Source organism: Podarcis muralis, chromosome 12 (assembly GCF_964188315.1).
Source record: "Podarcis muralis chromosome 12, rPodMur119.hap1.1, whole genome shotgun sequence".
In the NCBI taxonomy this organism is placed as follows: domain Eukaryota; kingdom Metazoa; phylum Chordata; class Lepidosauria; order Squamata; family Lacertidae; genus Podarcis; species Podarcis muralis.
The window spans coordinates 35,892,090-35,912,922 of NC_135666.1; the positions used below are offsets into that span (position 1 = coordinate 35,892,090).

At 40.5% G+C, this 20,833-nt stretch overlaps 1 protein-coding gene across 2 annotated transcripts; it reads right to left on the reverse strand.

Annotated features, from left to right (window-relative positions):
* Window positions 1-1,922: 1,922 nt before the first annotated feature.
* TRA2A (transformer 2 alpha homolog) lies at window positions 1,923-20,833 on the reverse strand. 2 transcript variants are annotated; one of them, XM_028751224.2, is made up of 8 exons: window positions 20,604-20,833; window positions 11,817-11,950; window positions 10,519-10,678; window positions 8,341-8,529; window positions 5,778-5,893; window positions 5,177-5,296; window positions 3,176-3,243; window positions 1,923-2,759 (listed from the first exon to the last, which is right to left on the reverse strand). In XM_028751224.2, exons 1-8 carry the CDS (start codon window positions 20,637-20,639, stop codon window positions 2,749-2,751), a joined length of 834 nt encoding a protein of 277 aa, XP_028607057.1. In that variant the 5' UTR covers window positions 20,640-20,833; the 3' UTR covers window positions 1,923-2,748. The 2 variants fall into 2 exon arrangements, with proteins under 2 accessions (XP_028607057.1, XP_028607056.1); XM_028751223.2 differs by having other exon boundaries at window positions 10,510-10,678.

Genomic DNA, 20,833 nt, shown 5'->3' on the forward strand with positions numbered 1-20,833 from the left:
ATCAGAGGACAAGGGCATGTAAATTGATTAGTGATGTGAACAAATAAACCCAATGCATGCTTTTTAAGTACCACACAAAAGGAGAGCACTTGGATGAAAAAGAAACTTTAGGAAATAGGAATCCTAACATTATCGCTTTTGGGAAACGAAGTTGCTTAGCATCTTAAATTTATAGTGATATGAGATTACCTGTTGCAACAGGCTTAACAGCACTACTCTTCCAGAATTCATAAGTTTGCAGTATGACTCCTCTTCAGGAATTCACATTTAACATGCAAAAGAACAAGCGGTAGCGAACTGGGTGAGCCCCAGCTAATGTGCAATTGGTGTTAAGCAGTTTCCGTGTGTATAGGGATGGGAACTCTCATCAATCGGGTTTCCCATCCTCAATATGTGAGTAAAGCAGCCCCTTTCAGATTAATGACACTCATACATTAGCCAGGCACACTCTGCAGCCAATGCAGTGTAACCGGGGGCGGGGGTAGGGCTTGACAGACTGCTTGCCCCTTGTGAGTTCAAACTAAATGCCTAAAAATGGTGAAGATTCTCAATCATTCCAAGTGCCTGTAAATTTCAGATGAGACAGGATATGGAACATTTGTCTTACATATTGAATGCTTTGAAATTATATACCGAACCATTCTGCACATCAAACATTATCCGCGGAGACCAGTACGCATTTGAGCTGGTAAATGAGGGAAAAGGGAGGCAATTTGTGTGTACAAATGAAAGGAAATCTCCACATCACAGTATGAGACTCAAAAGGATGAAGTCAAAGCTTCTGTCAAGAAAGAAGTACTTTTTTCTTCCTTGGCCACAGATATTTGTATTACTTTAGGTTATGCAAGTATGTATTGTATAAGCACTTATGCTTAAGCCTAACCATGCTTAATGATAGAAAGTTTGGGTTGTACATACTTGCTCCTCTTTGTTTTCCAAGTAAATATCATGCGTTCTAATGCTGTTTTTTAAAAAGTTTTGTTGTGGGTGCCTTCCAGTTCATCCCCTACACCAAGATTTGAAGAGTTTACTCAACACAGAAGCTACACACAGTATTGTAGTATGGTTGACCATTAGTTGTACCACAAAGTGGTGTTTGCTCCCAGAAAGGACAACTAGGGAAAAGAAAATGTTTGCCTGTTTTTAAATACTGAGCTTTCCTGGAATTTTGGTACTCTTGCAAGACAAACCAAAAAGTGAGGCAGGAGGTGATGTGGGCATCATGACTTTTTTTAGCGTCTTGCAGTGTATGGGGCAATGGCAATTGCTCCCACCTAGGATGTAACACACACCAAGATGCCAGTTCTCCCTCTCCCCCAGTGATTCCTGCTTCTCTTCAGTTTGGGACCTGTCTTTGGCCAGCTGAGGGCTCAACCCCTCCATGCTGTTTTCTGCTACCTATATTTGCATGCAGCATGAGAGCTATGCACATACACAGCTCCTGTTGATTCTGGGGAGAAGCTCTCTTCTAACGAACTAATAATATATATATATATTTTTTGCATGCCCATATGCTCTATCCCATTTATTGGGTTCCCATCTTGCCCCATCTCTCCATCCATTTTGCTGTTCGATATATCTGCACACTCACTTTACTAATATAGGGAGTGATACACCAGAGCTTAATCACTCAATTTTTTTCCATGTGCTGAATTTCAATGACACCAGATTGTCCATAGTTTTAGGGAAGATGCTGTTGGATCTCTCTCCAGAAGCAGACTCATATGTTTTATTGTGCACACCGCTACTCCAACTCTAAATCTAAGGGTTGGTTGCAGTCTAATTTAGCTGAAATTGATGGGACTTAAAGAGCAGCTAACCTAGGTTGGATCCAATACCAAGATTTCAGGATATACTACTTGTTAATTCCTTGCAAGAAACTTAACATATCTAACCAATTGTATGAAATGCTGAAACACTGCACTGGTAGAATTTAAATTTATTTTGAGAAGCAAAATAATAGTTTTGAAATCCATAGTACCAAACAGAACCTGCTTAACCATAATTTTATTTCCATATAGAACTGCTGAGAACAGATCAAATATTTTCTACGCCCAGTAAATTAGGCCTGTCCTGATTATGGGGCAAACATAAGAACGTTTTCCAGTCAATTTAATATTAACCAAATTTCAAATGTCACCCATATTAACACTGTGATTATATTAAACACATGCCAAGGTGAAATTTGTAGTATACGAGAATTTTGTTTTTTCAAAGACTTCCCTCCAATGTTTTTTATTATTATTATTAAATCACTGCATTGAGAAAATGAGTGAAAATGCTCTGGTTTAAGAGCATGCACTGACTTGGGCTATAACTGAAGATACAGAACAACACTTTCTTCCTCAAAAGTAATAGGCAGAAAGATGAACAGTTCATTAAAATAGTAGATTTCTACTGAAACACAACATGCAGGGCTTTAACACACTTCTGTTTTCCTTCCCCATTACGTTCAACAAAAATCCACTTGCTTTAAAAAAAATTTCACAAAACGTATTACCACTTTGGGTTTCCTATTTAGTTTTCGCTTAAAGATATTTAAGTACATAAAGCTACAACAATTACACCTGGAGTATTACAATAAGAAGAGATGGAAAACTGGTATTTCAACTGAAAATACATATATTCTAAATGAACCAAGGACCTTTTAATAGGGTTTCAGATAACTGCAGGGGATCTATAGGGAAAGCGAAGTTCGGAACTTGCTGTTTAAAAATTGTATTTGCAACTGTGACTAGCTTCTCTTCTTCAATAGCGCCCTGAAAGAAAGAAGAGGGAGCATTGTAACCATCAGTTCATAATTCCATATTCATTTTTTTCTCCTTCCACCCAGGATCAGTGCATTCCCCTTCTGTCACACTTCATTTTGCTAAAAACAACTTCTACTACATACAAATGGTTTGCTTAGGGTTGCAATCCTATGGTCCCTGTGAAGGTGTTGCATGCGCTATAGGATTTTGCGGATCCCCGTCTGCAAGCGGAGAGGGAGATCCACAGACGGAACAGGAGCTCTGAACATGGTATCCTTGCTACTGTCTAATCACTATAGGATATCCAAAAGGCAAATTGGAAGGATTTTTTTAAGGGGGATGGGAACAGGCGGGAAGCCTGACATTGCTTCGAATTGATGTTTCCTCCGCTGTAACCACTCTGGTGAGACTGCTGTTATACTTACTTGGGCTGTAGGAACGGGATCTTGACCGTGATCTGTAACGACTATAGTAAGGTGAAGGTGATCGCCTCCTTTGAAGAAAGTATATAAATACATTTGTTAGCAGTGGCTCTAGTACATGTGGCATATGTACTATTCAAGAGTTTAAAAAATATTGTCAAATGATTTGTACAGCATCCACATTTTTACCAAATGGAAGAACCAAGCTTCATTTGCATGGTTTCTTTCTCCCCCACAGCATATTGGACAGATTTAAAGACACCTATTTTTAAATGGTATTCCACAGTGATTTAAGGTGCTGATTAATATGGAAACATTGTTTTTACAAACCATAAGACATTAACAGATTAAGAAAACACACACACACACACACACACACCTCTTTTTCACATAAGTCTGTATCTTTAAGCTCTCATAAGTATCTACTGTTATACCTGACCAAATGTAAGGCAGACTAATTTCTGGGTACCATACTCATGGGCATGTTATTTTCACCCTCAAACGTGCTCCTGCAGCTGCAACAAATAGTGGTTCTTGTGCCAAAGAAACCTGGAGTTGAAAGGGACTACAAAGATAATCTAGTCCTCCTCAACCCAGTCATTTCAACACCAACGTCATATGGCACACTAAGATGTAATACTACGTATACACAACTTGCTATCCAAGCTCCCTGGTTAGAAGAGATGTTGGATAAGTTTGGATTTTCAGAGAGATGTAACTAGACTGGTGTGAAAAAAACACATATATGATTACAACATGCTACTATAAACTGTTGACCATAGGTTAGCTTTTATATGGAATAGTTTTAATTCCCTGTTTTATCAGGTACTGGGTTTTTTTGTTTTCTCGGTTCTAAGATGTTTAAGCTATTTTACTTGGCTGATTTGGCTTTAATTATTTCGTTTCAAAATATTTATTGTTATATGCTTTGAGACTACTGCAGAGTTTGTAAAACAGGCTAAACGTGCTTTAATAAATTGGAAAGCAGTTATATGGATGCAATAATCTTATTTGCAACAAACCATAAATCACTATACAAACTATAGATCACTATATGAACTAACAGAATTTTTGAAGACTATAAACTTATCTCAAAATTTCTATCCCTAGGGGCTACTTGAGGGCTAATATTAGTGGGGCCCACCAGTCACAAAATGGTAGTGGAAGGATGGAGCCAGCAATTAAATGATGAATGAACCCAGAGATCAGCACAATTGCCTGGCAATTACAGACATTTTCTATTGACATTTAACCCTTCTTTAGAAACAGCTCAATTCTATGCTGGAGCAATCTTCTTGCAGCAGGGAGCTCAAGTACTGACATGACTTTGGATCAGCAAATTCTGCTTAAAGCAGGGAGGGTAAGTGAAGGCAGCTTTTAATATTCTTATCCCAACCACCAATGTTTCATCTGTTTTCTGTGTTCCTTTCACATTAACTTCCTCTTCCTAAAACAGCTACCCACTCTTATCCCTTTCCCTACTTTATTACTACTTTTGAAATATAAACCTTTCATCTAGTTTGCCAGCAAACCAAACAGGAATAAAGGGGGGACTGGTATGTGTGTCCAGAAGACAAAGAAGCACAGGGACCAGAAGGCTCTACAGCAACCCAAGGCTTCTCCTTTTCTTCTTGCTCAGTCTGCTTGTCCCTTTAGACCTGGCACAGGCAAACTCCAGCCCTCCAGATGTTTTGAGACTACTGTTCCCATCACCCCTGACTACTGGCCCTGTTAGCTACAGGTGATGGGAGTTGTAGGCCCAAAACACCTGGAGGGCCGGAGTTTGCCTATGCCTGCTGTAGAACCCATCTTTCCCATTCACTCTCCCCTCACACTCAGTGGGCCACACGATCCCTTTCTTCTTTTACCTTCTTCTCCAACTTTGCATACTACAGCCTCACTCTCTAACCAGCTCCTGCCCATGTGTCTGCCTATGCCTATGCAATGTTCATGCTTGTGACAAAGATTTCCTCTGAGCCTTTTCATTTAAATCAGAATGCATACCTGTAACGGTAATCATATTCTTCGTATCTGTCATAGCCTCGGTCATATCCTCTGTCGTAATAGGAATCACGGCGACGGCCAGCTCCTCCACCTCCTCCTCCTCCGCCACCACCTCCACTACTTTTTTGGGAGAGAAGATGCATTATGCAAATATATTAGGATTTCTCTTATTTCAAGAAAAAAACCCCACATTTTTAACATTTAAACTTGCAGCTCGCAGGGTTTCCCATTCAAGGTATTACTCGGGTCCACGGACTGGCTTAAGCTACAGGATTAGATAGCTCTTTAGACCATTCAACGGGCAGAGTTCACATTTAAAAAGTTATCCAGAACTGTCTGCCTTTAATTGTATTTGTAATTATTGTTCACAGTGCATTGTAATGCATGCTACTCAGCAACAGTGAGTTATAAGGTGGCATGGAAATAATGACAATAAGTTTAAAGAACATGAAACGAATGGATCTTCAAAAGGGATTTCTCGAGTAAGACAGTGATTAGCCTATGAAGAGACAGAACTATTGCATTTATTAACAACATAGTTTCTTATGAATCACAGACTCTAAAATGGAGTTCTTCTGATTAAGCCAGGAAAACTCCTTACTGGGTTGGCCTGCCCATGTAGATTCCAGGGGTGGGCGTGTGTGCTCTCTTTGTGATAGAATAATCCACCCGGATTCTCCTGCCATCCAGCTCCATTCCATTCGCATGTTCCATTGCCTGCAAAGAAGGCAGACACTTTAGTTCCAGTAACGCGAAATTAGTGCTTATTCTCATTAAGCAAAATCAGCTTGTCTTTAGTTATTAGTATCCTGCTAATCAGTGGACCGTCTTTTCTATAGCAGAGAGAATTAAAATGTCTCCACTGACTTGGGGCATTAAAGTTAGTGAAATAGGATCCCTTTTAAAGCCAGCACCCTGCTAAGAAGCTGATGCATTCCTGACACTTTGCCTTTAAAGCTCCCCAAAAGGTAATCAGGGAGCCATTTCCCTTGAAGCAAAGGGACCGCACACTAGTGTGGCTTCCTGCAGGGTGCACATGGCTGGGTTACTACTGCTGTTCAGCTGCCATTTCATGCTTTCTCTGTCTCCTACCATCTCACTTACAAGGACCTATTCCAGCAGAGCTTAGTAAAATGGCAGGTTCAGCCTATACGACTTCCTAATTACTCACTCACCACTCGGCAGTTCACTCAAACAATGCATTAAGGAACTGACTCCACATCAGGCACTATCTCCAACACACTCTCATGTATATTCTATGCTTTGCCTCAATTAACAGTGAGTTTTTAGCTCTATTCTTAATCATGCAAATTAGACAGCATCAATAATTTACAATCAGGTGATATAATGATTTATTAAATTTCTATACCACCTGTCATCTGAAGATCACAGGGCAGTTCACAATATAAAAACACTAAAATACATTCAAAGAAAAATATTACCCCTATTTTATTAATCCATGAGCAAATTTACATAAATCCTGTTAAAAGGTTTGACCCTTGCTCCCTTGTGTGTGTGTGGTTGTGGTGAAGATTCTTGGTTGCTACCTACTCCATGTCTGTTGATGCAAATATTTTTCTTTCCCCCCCTTTTTTTCTCTTTTTGCTTAATTTGGACTGGAGAAAATATATGGCACTGCTTTGCCACAAATGCTTATGGAAGTACTAGCAAAGAGTTTGTTTATCTACAACAGGTAGGCTCTACAGCAACCGTCATGCTTGCAGTTGTTCAAGAATGCCACAGTATGCCTTTTTGTGAGCAGGCAACCCCTTCTTTGGACAAAATGGTAGCTTTTGACCCAACCTAAACATTATAGTTGTACCTCAGAAGTCGAACAGAATCCGAAAACCAAAGTGTGGCTTCTGACTGGCTGCAGCAAGCTCCTTCAGCCAATCAGAAGCCGCAGAAGCCTCGTCAGAAAACCGGAACACTCACTTCAGGTTTCTGATTGTATTACATTCTTGGCTCTGGATTTTTGTTTAACTCCAGCCCTAGAAGAAAGGCTTATTCATAATTTAGGGCCTAAACTAGGGGAAAATCAAGTTCCACATGGTTACTGTTTACATTGTAAGAAATTAAAAATAAAAACTAGAACATTCTACACTTCAATTCAGTACTTCGAATGTGATTAAATGTGGACTATATCGCCACCTAGCGATTTCTTTCTATCACTGAAACACAGCAAACACTATTTTAAAGAATCTTCTCTCACCAAAAGGTCCACACTACAAAAACAAATGAAATTCCTGAATCAAAGCATCATAGATTATAGCACTAGTCATACCAATATATAGTTACTCCAAGACAATTTGGAAAATGCTATTATGCAAAGGAACATCAACAAAGACTACCATTCAAATTTCATACTTTTATCAAACAGCTTCACATAAGTACTGACACTTCATCAACGTAGTCTCTGGAATCAAACAGACCCAAATGACATAGCATAGTTGTTGTTTTTTTAAAAAAGCCTGAAGTATATCCTCCCCCTCATGAATGAGGCACAACCAAGTAGATTTAAGAATTACAGTAACCAGCAGATCAAATTTCTTATTATATATGATTGTGTAAACACAAGGAAACATTCTCAGTCAAAATTATGCATTATAGCAGCCACATGATTTGATTAAAACTATATTACTACTTTATTTACTGAAGCTAACAACTGAAATTTAAGTTTTAATGCCAGTTTATTTTTCAGAAGCTTATTATGCTTCTCCTCTCTCAAATGCAGTTTTTTCAAATGCCTAGTTTGAAATCCTGGTTAGTGTTTACTTTTATCAGGTGTAACCCTACAGTGTGGTTAAGAGGGAATTTACATACAAGTGGGCACAGAGTGTACACTCTCAGAGTCTTCATTTAGTCTTGATTATTATTAGCAATCAGGAGGGAGGTTTGCACTGGACAACTGTGGCTGATTCACAGATTTATACAGTACTATTACAACTTTTTTAAAAGAGAGAGAGAGAGAGAGAGAGAGAGAGAGTGTTTAATTTGCCTTTCATTATATGCTTATGTTCTGCCTTGGCCCCAAGGCTTGTGTGACTCCTCCAGGCCTCTCAAATGACCTGGAAGTCTCCAGGGAATCTCAACTCTGTGGGGAAACCTCTACAGCCTCATAATCACTGGTAAACTTTGCAACCTTCCCAACTTAATAAATTTACCTCTTTAGAATCATCTATTCTTTCAAAGTAAACAAAAGCAAATCCTCTTGATCGTCCAGTTCGTTGATCATAAACCACATTGACACCGCTCAAAGGTCCGTAACGAGAGAAGACTTCACGAAGATCCCTCTCAGTAGTATACAAACTGAGGCCAAACACGCCAAGGCATGTATTAGGATCTGGATTAGCCTAAAAAGAAATGAACCAAATTCAAGTATCAAAGCATGTCTAGAACAGTGCCAGTTGCACACTCACTCATTCTTTCACTGACATAGGCAGCAAGGTATTTTAGATAACTGCACATTCTGAGTAACACAAGAAGGGAAAGGAAGATCTATTATGCCTACTCCACCACTGGATCCAATTCTCATAATGAAAGAGGATTCAGAAGGTCTCGCTTCATTATGCTGACTAGGGGGAGGGGCACATTGGCTGCAGAGAGAGTACAGCAAATTGGCTGGACTTACTACAGAGCAGCTAATCCTACAGAGGTTTGACAATATACTGGCTAGAGGGTTTCTAATGCAGTTATGGCAAGATGCAGGGGTAGCCAACATGGTGCACTCCAGATGTTTTGGGCTACAAGATTATATTGCAGGGGTAGCCAACATGGGGTTCTCCAGATGTTTTGAACTTACAACTTCTATCAGCCCCAGTCGGCATGACCAAAGCTTAGGGATGATAGAAACTGCAGCCCACAACATGCAAAGGGCATGTTTGCTGCAAACAAGAGAATTAATTCTTTGAAATCTGACCAAAATGCTGCATTCTGTTGATGTCATGATGGTTCCATCTTTTACAGCTTAAAACATGTATTTACCATCTAGTGATGGGTAGATGGAATGATATAGCATTCTGGTTTCAACACTGACTGGAGACTGTGTTTCAGACATTTGCCTGCAATTCTCCTTTCTGTTCAAGAACAACTTCCTTGAAGTAGCCAAACAGGTCTTGTTAATTTCCTCAGTGTCTTATTGCAAAAGAGGGAACATTTAATCAGCCATACAATGGAAACATACCTGCTTTGTACCAACCACACATGTGCTCCAAAACTCTCCAAGGAGAGTAGAAAGGATCTCAAGTTCCTTTCCCACTCCTAAAATCAGATCAGTTTAACAAATGGAGCCTTAAGATGTTGTAATTCCATAATTTTAAAATGTATAATCATTTCTATATACAGTATAGGAAATATAGAAACACCTGACTTTTGGCTTGCAGGATCCCCCCCCCCTTTTTTTTGCCAGAGCCAGCAGGCAAAATGGTGGCTTGGAATGGGAGTGAGTTACAAAGACTCCTGCATCCCATAATGCCTCAATATTTACATAAATAATTTTTATGTAAATTAGAGTAACTCAGAGTATCCTACCAGCCTACCACAAGGGATGCGGCATAGCAAAACCAGAATAGAGGCAAAGACAGAGTCCTGTGCCCATAACTATCAGAGGGGTTTTGCCAATTTCAGCTGCTTCCACCATACCTCAATTTCAAAAGGGAAGGTGGGGCCAAAAATAACCACTAAATTTGCCTGGCCACTTAAAGTCAATCAACAGTTTATCATGAAATGCCTCTGACATATAACTTTCCCTAAACTGGCACAGGATAGATGCAAAATCTCTGAAGAAACTGTATCTGTGATTCCTGCTGACAGGGGCTGATAGTTGTAGTCCAAAACATCTGTAAGACACCATGCTGGGGACAGCTGATCTAGTCTACCCAAATATCTTCATACCAGCAAGGATTTAAATCTCATTTCCCACACCCAACTTTAAATCTTTTGAAAGCTATTAAGATATCAAAGTTGTCTGTTCTTGCAAAGAACTACACACCTCTTGGGTTTGGTTTTTTTTGGGGGGGGCCTCCTCCCATAAAGCCACCAGTTCTTTCCACCACCAGCACCCCCCGCCCCTTAAGAGAAAATCAGGGTGCTCCTCTCCCCTACACTTCCTTGTTTGGGAAAGTACTGTGGGGTATTCATACTGCTGGTTGCTAGGGTAAACGCTAATAGACCTGACAAGCAGAAAATGCCAAGGCTCCTCTTATTCTTGACCGCAGAAACCTGCAAGCTGTGGATGTTATGCCTAATCAACAAAAATAAATTAGTTAAATGGATTAGCTTTTCTTATACATATATTCATAGTGAGATTTAAAATAATTTCCCTACAAGCTTACACTACATACTCTGCTGCCAGTGTGCCTTCTTCGGTTAGACATTGGAGAGTGACTGCGGCTCCTTCGACGCCGGTACTCTGGAGTGTATGATCTGCTTCGTGATCGCCTTCTATGAGAATGGGATCTAGAGCGAGTGTAACGCCTGTGAGAATGCCTTCTTGACCTGGACCTTCAAATGATACATTTTATTTGTTATATGAAAACATCTGTGAAGCACCATAGAAATATTGAAGTTTTCATAAATTCATGCATATATTTTTTTATATATGCGCCTGAAAGCATATCAAAGTAAGTTTCTGGCACAGTTTTAAAATATCAAGTAATTTAAAATAAACGTTTTGTAAAATGTAAATAACATTTTCAACATTTATCTGTTCCAGGGGCCCCCAAACTTCCCCCCACAAGGACCACATGAAAATTGCTTAGGGTCTTGTTGGACTCCTGTTGTGCTTGGTCTGTCGTGGAACCAAGTTAAATCATGAGTAGAAGCTAAAGGAGAACAAAACCAGCCTTGTGATTTGTTTCTCTTGGTTCCAGGCAGAGTGAAGCAAAGCAGGAGTGGTTGTGCAGTGTGCGCACATGTTTCTCATTCACAGGATACCATGGTTTATTTCTTAGGTGATTTATTGTTGTGTGAAAATCAAGCCATTGTATGGAATGCCGGTTTATGGAAGCTTCACTATCACTGGCGACAGAAAGGAGATAGCTTTTCTTACATTTTAGGATCTGATTTGTCTTATGTTTTGTCTTATGTGATGGTAATCTACAAACTGTTCTCCAGTTAGAGGCACAAAGCCTTGTGACATCAGAAAGGAGAATTTTCATATCTCCTATAGCTATCAGGGTAATTTTCAGAGCACTTCCATGGTGGAAAATTTTCAGAGCACTTCCATAGTATAGTTGGTGCTGCTACTAGGCCATGAGGAGGTACAACAACCTCACTGTGGAGAAGGGTTGTAGCTGCATGGCACAGGAAAAGCTTCACATGCCAAAGGTTCAGTTTCAAACCCCAGCATCTCCCGATAGGGCTGTCTGAAGCTCTGGGTAGTGACAAGCAGCGAGCGTACACAGTATTGAGTGAGATGGACAAGTGGTCTACTGTATAAGGGAGCTTCCTATAATTCTATGCTACTCTGAGTAGCAGTTCAACCTTGCTAAAGAACAAGGTCTGACGTTTTAAAACAATCCATATAAAATATTCTTTAAAAGTACAACTCAAAATCTCTTCCATGAAACCCCTCAATACCTTGAAGCCCAAAATAAGTAAGTTTTATGCAAAGACAGAATGTATAACAACAGACACATACCTGGATTTTGATCTTGATCGAGAGTGTGACTCAGAATGTTTAGAAGCTCTTGATGGGCTACGCGATCCTGACCTGCTCTCAGATTTTACACGAGCAGGACTCCCAGCTGGAGATTTTGACTGGGAGCGCGACTCCTAACAAAAAAAGCAGTATTACAAATGGTAGTGGTTGCACAAATGCCTACCTTCTTATATTAAAGTAACTATATTTTATTGATTGTGCCTGAAAAACAAATGGTTAGGCAATACCCTCCAGGACAAACTTCTGTTTAACCCACTGTTAACTTTGCGTGATTTCCTCAAATAGTTCCCTACTCGAACCGGATGACCAATGCTCTATTAACTAAGTAATCATGCAAATTCATCTACAACTTGATCATACAGACACTGGAACATAAACCATACATTTACTTAACCTAGGACCCATTCATTCTTCCAGATTCTTTTAATTCTACTTCACTCTTGCTTTCTACTTTTCTTCATTCTTCATTGAGTTTTTCATTTTTCATACTTCGTGTATTCTTCCCCAATTCAAACAATTCATTATAGCCTTAAAAATATTCAAGTGCTTCTATCTGACCAATCTTCTGTTCAATTTTTTCCCCCATTCAATTTTAATTTTCTGATCTTTAACACTTTTCATTAGCCTTCTTTTATCTTGATTTATCTTCCACATTCTTGGAAAAAACTCTTCCATTTCTTCACGAACATTAACCTTAATGGAAAAAGAACATTTAGTATATTTAAGCATGTGGGGATTATAAAACTCTGCTGGAGTTTCAGACTTTTATCTACGAAAATTGAATAGCCAGCAGGTAAAGTGCAAATAACTAATTTATAAAAGCATTTTTTCAAAAAAAAAATCTTTTAACTGGTGTAATCATATAGGCTCTAAAAATGAGTCCACTGATTTCCTTGCAACATTTCCCAAATGTTCTAAATCTATTCTGCTCCTTTTCTAACTTTAATCTCGCTCAATTCCATATGATACACACAGACTTCAGTGTTACCTTAAATACTAGGATTGCCTGAAGTTAAAAATGTCAAACAAAACTTATAGGCCAGATTTCAAAGAGCTACACTAGATGCAAACAGGGAGTTAGACATGCCTAATATAATGCCCAGCTCCCCTTCACCCCAGGCCGCATCACAAACTTTTTAACTCCCAGCTTCAAGAAGTTTAACATGCAGCTTGGGGAGCAGTTGTTCATGACAGACAAGTACCAAGTCCAACTAGCTGCAGTTCTTGGGATTCAGGCCACAGATGTGCCAGTGATCTGAATATTCCAAAATAATTTTTTTCCTAAACCTAACCATTCTATCCAAAACCTACAAAATATGTGCATAGTAGGGAAGAAATGAAGCCAATTTAAGGCTCTTCTTCAGTAACAGCTTAAATAGTGGCTGCCATGTGAAGTTACTTATAGAACTGGGACTGTTATTCTGTATTCCTTGTCAGAACAACAGATGAATCAAACAAGCAATACAGGAAAATAAGATATTTGAATAAGCACACTCAAAAGAGGTGATTGGGCAAACAGAGAAACTAAAACAGATCAAGAATTTTATGGAAAGATATTGCATATTTGAATTTGAATCTTCACTGTATGTATCATGAACATTACATTAAGATACATCAAAACTGTGCCCTCCTTTTCGCATTTGCACAGCAATCTGTACTGCTCTGTCTAGCTTATTCCCTTTTTAGCCAATGAAAACTTCTTACTGCATTTATTTTGCCAAATGTCATTTTGTCTTATAGTTCTTACTGTTTTGTTTCTCATTAAAGATGCCATTTTATCATTTCATTTCAGACCTGTTTTCCCATATTTATGTCATATTGAAGAGTGAAGTAGTGAATTTTTCAGAAGGGAATCTGCATACTCGCGATAGTCTAAACGTGCACATTTTAATAGCACCATTACTTTCCCCGACGAAAATACCATATTGTGGAGCTGTGTCTAATTGTCAAAACAAGACAATGTTCTTTAAAAAAAAAACATTAGGAGGAATGGGTAAGAAAGACAGGGAAATTGATGGTGGAAAAAGGCTTAACCAAAGAAAATATTAAATATGAAAGTGGGGCAGGGTGCCTCATTTTTCATGCTTGCCCATTAAAAATAAAAAGCCCACTTCATTGACTAAGTTTCTAACCCAAACATCCCACCAGCAAACTTCCACAAGAATCAGTTAGTAAAGAAGGAGTATACTGTGCAGTGCCAGGTTAACACTCTCACAAGGTGGCAGCAAAAATATACTCATAATAATTTTTTTCATATATGCAATTGTTTCACACTGGCAAGGCAATCTCAGGCATGCCTACTCAAAAGTAAGCCCCATGGAGCAGTAATTCGATAGGAATTATCCACCGGTAAGTGAGTAAAGGATAACAGACTAAATTAAGGTGCTAAGAGAAGACTTAATAGTCAGATTCCAACTACTGTTGATTAAGCTTTCTTTCTGTTGCCTTCAGATAACTATGTTCATAACATAAAAGTGTCAAGAATGTAGGACAAACTTTCTGAGCAGAATCAAAGGTATAAACCCTTTAGACTAGCATTTATTCACATGTTTAACTTACACCCAACCATAGGGGAGCCGTGACTGAATCTTGAGGTCGTCATCTGCAACCATGGATCTCTTCCTGGCAGCTACTTGCCCAATCCAATCACAACTTGAGACTCTTTCCCAGAGCTCTCTGTGCAGAGGACTCAGACAAGAGGTCAGGAAAACCACAAGTAATCACTAGGTCCACCAAAATTTGTGACTCTTAATATTCAAAATGTAAATAGGTATATATGAACGTGGAAGAAAGCTAAATTCTTTATCTAGTGTGTGATGACTGGGATGGTTTGGGACCCAATATAAACAAATTTACAGGACAATGCTATACACAGAAGCAAGTACCACCAAATTCAGTAAGACTTACTCCTGAGTGTGCAGCCTTAAGAGTCTTGTGAGAAACAACCATTCAAATTTGAAGACTGCCATAAACAAAGCGGAATGGAAGGTACCACTGATATTGTAGATAAACAACTAGGTTTTGTATTATATGATGCGTGGGATATATGAACCACCCAGAGATATTTGGATGAAGGGCAGAATACAAATTTAATAAATAAATAATAAACTATTTTTAAAAAGGATTTGTCAAATGAGCCCTTTCAAATACAATGATACTGTTATATAACATTGATAAATGTATACAAATAGGAATCTAAAAATAGTTAATTTTATTTTGCTGATACCTTCAACAAGACAGGACAATAAATTTTCTCAAGCACTTTAAAATGGGCCTAAAGAGTTGCAAGAGTAAATCAATTAAAAGGTGTGATCAATTGAAAAAAATCATCTTCAATTACATTTCCCCTCATGACAACAGGGGTATCTTTTTACCAGTCTAAACCCTAGTGCAAGGGGGGGGGGTTGCTATGCCCTGGCAAGTCCAAGACCTAGGTCCAAATTCCTAATGAGCCACATAATTTCTGTGCTCACCATCATTCAACCTAACAAGGTTGTTGAGAGGTTGAATAAGAGAAGATGAATAGAACTGGCATTGTAAAGCAGTTTTACACCAGAGTGCTATAGAAATAGAAGTTTTACAGCTAGCAATAAAAGCTCAATAAAGCTAATTAAGATACCATCAACTCCAAATAAAACCAGTATGCTCAGGGGGCACTCGGTGAAGAAGGGCAATGATCTGGTTCACAGGCAATTCTGTCTGCACAGAAAGTACTTCCAGTATCCTCAAAGAGCACCAATTCAGGAACCCCATGTTCCCTAGAGTTGAGAGCACTCCAAAGTTTGTACTAACTACAGACCACTCAGACCCAATGCCGTAAGTCAAGGATGTCCAACCAGTGGTAGATCACGGGATCCTCATTGTGTACAAAATGTTATTGGGGGAAAGCTAAAAAAACTCTGTGCAATCTTCCCCAAAAAAACCTCAACAACTCTGGGCACTTCTCTCCTCCCTTCAATGACAATGGGTAGATCACTGCCAGTTTTTTTTATACTGGGAATAGATCGCAGTCTCTTGGGAGTTGGCCAAACCTGCCTTAAGCTATAGAAAAGGAGATCAGGCGAATTCATGAAAGTGTGAGATTCTGTAGCCTAGTAACTATAAAAACAGCATGGTATCTGCTCTGGTCCTTGGGGAACCAATATACCATGCTGTTTTTATAGTGCAGAAGACAACTCTGTATCTTTCGTGGAGACATTTTCCGCCTCTCTGAGGCCAGGCTGGGGTTCCTACTGTAAGCAGCTGTGCTGAACTTGGCTTGGAGGACAGCTGATTGCCCATCAGCTTGCCCTATGGGCTGCTCCCCATGGCCCTGCACTGGTCCCTGCTGCCACGGGAAAGCGAAAACTTCCAAGGACCACATGCTGGGATTGTTTCCACACACTCTCTCAGACAACCCTCTCTATCTTCCATCCAGACTAGCAAAAGGATTATCAAAGCTCAAGGACCCATTTTAGCCAGGCAAAAACACTCAAGGATAGTGAAAAGCAGAAATGATGAGGAGTGAGGCCTGGCAGTGAATCTTAAGAGGACAAACAGAGCGGTTTGGAGGGCCAGATTTGGCCCCCAGGGCCCAAGATTCCCCACTGCTGCTTTACATCAACATTCCAACATGGAACACACATTCTGAGTCCATTTCTGAATGTATGTTTAGAACCCAATAGCTCAAAGGCATAACTGGAAGTAGCACCAATGTAACATAGCTAACACTTGAATTGTTTGCCTTTGTTATGTTAAACGTATGGACAGGATAAACACACCAGTGCAGGTTAGAAATATAGTTCCCTTAAACTTCATCCAAAGCTGAGAACTCAGCCCTAGAATTTCTTCTAAGCATTCATGTTTAGCCTTCAAATGTTTAGAAACAATAAAGGAGGGCACTGCCTTCATTACTAAATAATCAGAGCAAAGGCCTAAACTTCTAGGATTAGGGTAACAGCACTCCAAGGCCCAAGAGTGTGGTTGCTAGACAGGCTCCCATGTTAGAATCTAAAAGGGGTTCAGACATTACATGGCAGTGTTTTTCAACACTACAATAAAGGTAAGCAATTATAATACAGATCCAACATACAGCCTGACAAAAATCCTTTAAAAAGTTATTAGAAGTCTGCATCTATGTTTTTTAGGTATGGTCCAATCATAGGACTACCAATATTTTGTTAAATCCCCAAGCATCAAACATCCAATCACCTGCAATTTCTCAATACTTTATGCAACTATTTAGGATTAAGAAAATACAGTGGTGCCTCGCAAGACGAAATTAATCCGTTCCGCGAGTCTCTTCGTCTTGCGGTTTTTTCGTCTTGCGAAGCACGGCTATTAGCGGCTTAGCGGCTTTAAGAAAAAGGAAACAAACTTGCAAGAACCCGCAAGATGTTTTGTCTTGCGGAACGACTCAAAAAAACGGAAAACCCTTTCGTCTAGCAAGTTTTTCGTCTTGCGAGGCATTAGTCTTGCGGGGCACCACTGTATAGAATTAACTTTGAACCTCTCAAGTTGTCAAGTATTTATCGGAAACAGTAGTAGTGTTTAGTCCTGCTTCAAAATGCACTTCTACAACTGAAGCCTTCAAGTAACTGTCAGGTTGGCATGTTTTTTGTTTTGTTTTTGTTTTGGCTGTCTCTGAGAAACACTAGCCCAAACTTTCTCAAATGTATTCAGCCTTTTCCTACAAAAACTACTAATATAAGAGCAAGCATGCTCTGCTACAGAACTAGGGCATTTAACATACAAAATTGCCCTGAGCCAAGCCACAACTCTAATATAGATATGAATGATAAGACTGGCTCCAGGAAGGCAGGCAAGGAATGAATTAAGCGAAGAAGAAGAAGAAGAAGAAGAAGAAGAAGAAGAAGAAGAAGAAGAACCACCAACACAGGTATAGCAGAGTATTTGTGGGCTCATTTACAAGCTATTTAAAATTTTCTTTTGAGCACCAAGTGTTTTATCATCAAACCCATTATCAGTACGGAGCACCAAACCACTGAAAACCAAACAGATACATTCTATGTATCCCAAATGACTACAAAGCATTCTGTAATAGAACACCACTTTTGATGCAGCAGTTTGCTTTGAATTGTGCAGATCTGTTCTAAGTGTAGTGAACTAGTTGAACAGATACTCTGCCCTAACTTTCTACAGAACTATGTGGCTCTATATATTTAACACACAGTCATCATCACAGGTTAAACACGTTATTTTATTTTGTGCACATTCAAAACTAAATTTGAATGGACAAAGAATGCAAGATATTTTCTTGGAATGTTCAATCAGCATTAAATACTACCGCTCAGGTTTTAGAGCTCCAGGCCAGTTAATGTGAAAGCTCTGGTGCTAGCTGGCAACTTTTCACTTCATATAATGAGGGAATACGCAGAATGCTTTGATCAAATCACCACAGCTGGAATTAGGGTACATATAGACAAGGCTGGCCCACCCGATGCAAGGTGAAATGACTGCCTCATGTGGCAAGCTTCACTGGGGTAGCAGATCCCCATGTCAATCTCCCTTCACCTTGTTTCTGATGTAGATTTCCCCCCACCCCTTCTTCCCTAATGGGGATCTGCCTCTGGTGCCAAAATATATTGGGCTAGCCCTGCATATAGATATAAATGGTTCTAGATAGGGTGGTCTAGACCACGAAAGATTTATAAGGCAAGCACAGGAACTCTGAATTGGGCACAGAAGTTTACAGGCTGAAGTGGACATCCCTGCTTTTAAAAACAGAGCAGTGGAGAAGTGGAGCTGGTAAAAAGTGTTCCTGGACCATCACTACCTGCTTATCCATAAACAAAGCATTCCAAAAAAACAGAACTAGCATTCTCTCTATGGTAAAAAATGGATATGGAAACAAATAGTGTCCTTTTCCTGTTAAGACATGTTGTATGCATGCATGCGTGCATGTGTTAAATATAGCATAGTAGACAGTACAGTACTGCAGAGTTAGTCATGCAGTGAATCTGCGTCCAGCTACTTTACTACCCCCTCCCCACCAAAGACTTAGGTGGTGGTAGTGGGTGATCCCATGTCTTCTTTGGCCTAATTTCATTTTGTTTTGTCTTAGCCACCATACGTTGGTTCAACACTGACAGCCACTCCTGGATGCTTACATAAGAGAATAGAGATGGATGTGATCAGCATATTGATATGGCAGGCCCTATTCCCACAGCACTAAGCGAGTCTTCCAAATATCCTTATGCTGAATGTAGCCAATTTAAAAAACAACATGGAATCATTCTGACCAACAGCCCAGACATTCTGTCTAGAAGTTCAAACTGGAATTGAAGAATGGAATGACCTAAAAGGTGCTGAGAGGTCCAAAAAAAGTTTCTCCCTGTTCACCTCCAAGTATAGATCATTCACCAAGTGTAACTAATGCTGTTCCAGTCCCACATCCAGCCCAGTCTGACCATAATTGCCAAGGGTCAAATAAATGTATTCCACCCAAGAATGGCTGGAATTGTTTGGCTTACAACACTCACCCAAACCTCCCTATTGCTACTTTTCAGATTTATATGGGAAATTGTGAGTTGCAAGCTGTGCCAAAGACACGTATTTCAGAATCATGAAATTCCCTCATACTTCTTTATACTGGAGGGCAGGGGAAAGGGAGTCTCTCAAGCTGCTGTATAGTGGTAGATAAACACTAGTATAAAACACCCTGATAAATCAAGCTAGGATAATGCACTTTTCCCAGGCATGAATCGCAATGCCATTACTAAATAATGCCTCCAATTCTTTTGAGAGAGGATTCACACCTCTCCTTCAGAAAGCTTCCAAGGGGGTCAATCGAAGGATTTCCTACAACATATATAACAATAATAAATAACAAAACAGCGCGGGTGAAGCACAGGCGCGGGCTTTGGATCAAACCGTTGAGTTACTAACAACAAACCTAAACAGAGCAAAATGTCTGCCGCCACCCCAGACACAACAAAAAATTGATTCTGGCTTTCCTTGTTTAAACTAGAAGTCGTACTGGAGATACAAGAAGGCTGCCTAGGAGGACGCTGACCTTCAACCGCAGAGTAGGAACCCTGACCTAAAGCTGGGTCGCTACAGAACCACCGTCATAGCAATGTATCAGTAAAAAAATAATTAAGAGGTAGGTCCCCAATTGCATGTGTGGGCTAAAGGTGGGTCTTCGGTCTGAAAAGATTGAGCCGGAGGGAAAAGAGCCTTTTCTGCCTAAGAAAGAAGAGCGCCTCGGTCCTCACGCGCCGGATTTCCTGATCTACACGAGGCGTTGAGATCCCTCCCTACCAAACAAATCCTAACTTCGCTCAGGATTTGGCGGTCGGGGCCTTGGAAAATAAGAAAGCGGGGATGGTTTTGCAGTTTTAAACATAATATATATAGAGATTCATCGGGTTCTAGCGATAACAGCAGAGCTCAGAACTAGAAACTGGGAAGGGGGTGGGCTAGGAATCAGGAGAGCGTAACAACCGGAATCCCAGGATCGTGTTTTTTGGGGTTTTGTTTTGTTTTTTTAAGACTAAAGGTCCCGGTTCAAAAAAGGGAGGGCGGGAAAGCCAGGCCCGGAACAGAAACCGCGAAAACGGCCCCCGCGGGCGTCAGCGCGGCCCCCACCTCAGGCGAAGGAAACCATTTTGGAGGAACAACGGCGCTCTCCTCCGGGTGGCTCCGCCCCGCTCCGCGCCCGGCTGGGAGGCTCCGTTTCCCCCGCGTCTCGAGCGACTTCGTGCCCTCGGGGCCAGGCCAGGCCTCCGACACCTCGGCCTGGACAGAGAAGCGCTCACTACTCACCCTCCCCTCGAAGTTGTTCTCCTCCACGTCACTCATGGCGGCGCTTTCCTCCCAACCCGGCAGGCGGACGAAACGAGCGGGAACCCGGGCGAGGAGCGCTGGAGCGCCGCGACCTTCTCCTGAGGCTGCCTCCTCAGTCAACCAGCTACCCTCTTGTGGCGGCGGCGGAGGCGGCGGCAGCGGCAGTAGCAGCAGCAGCGCAAAATGGCGCCTCGCTCCGTAAGGTCTGC

Bases quoted from the DNA above. Each gene is read 5' to 3' on its own strand.
- TRA2A (XM_028751223.2), bottom strand. From the start codon at position 20,639: ATGAGTGACGTGGAGGAGAACAACTTCGAGGGGAGG. The intron at 5,297-5,777 runs GTAAGGAGTTTT...CTCCCAAAAAAG, and splicing joins TACATGGGCAGGCCAACCCA to TAGTGGAGGTGGTGGCGGAG. The intron at 3,244-5,176 runs GTATGCATTCTG...CTTTCTTCAAAG, and splicing joins GAATATGATTACCGTTACAG to GAGGCGATCACCTTCACCTT.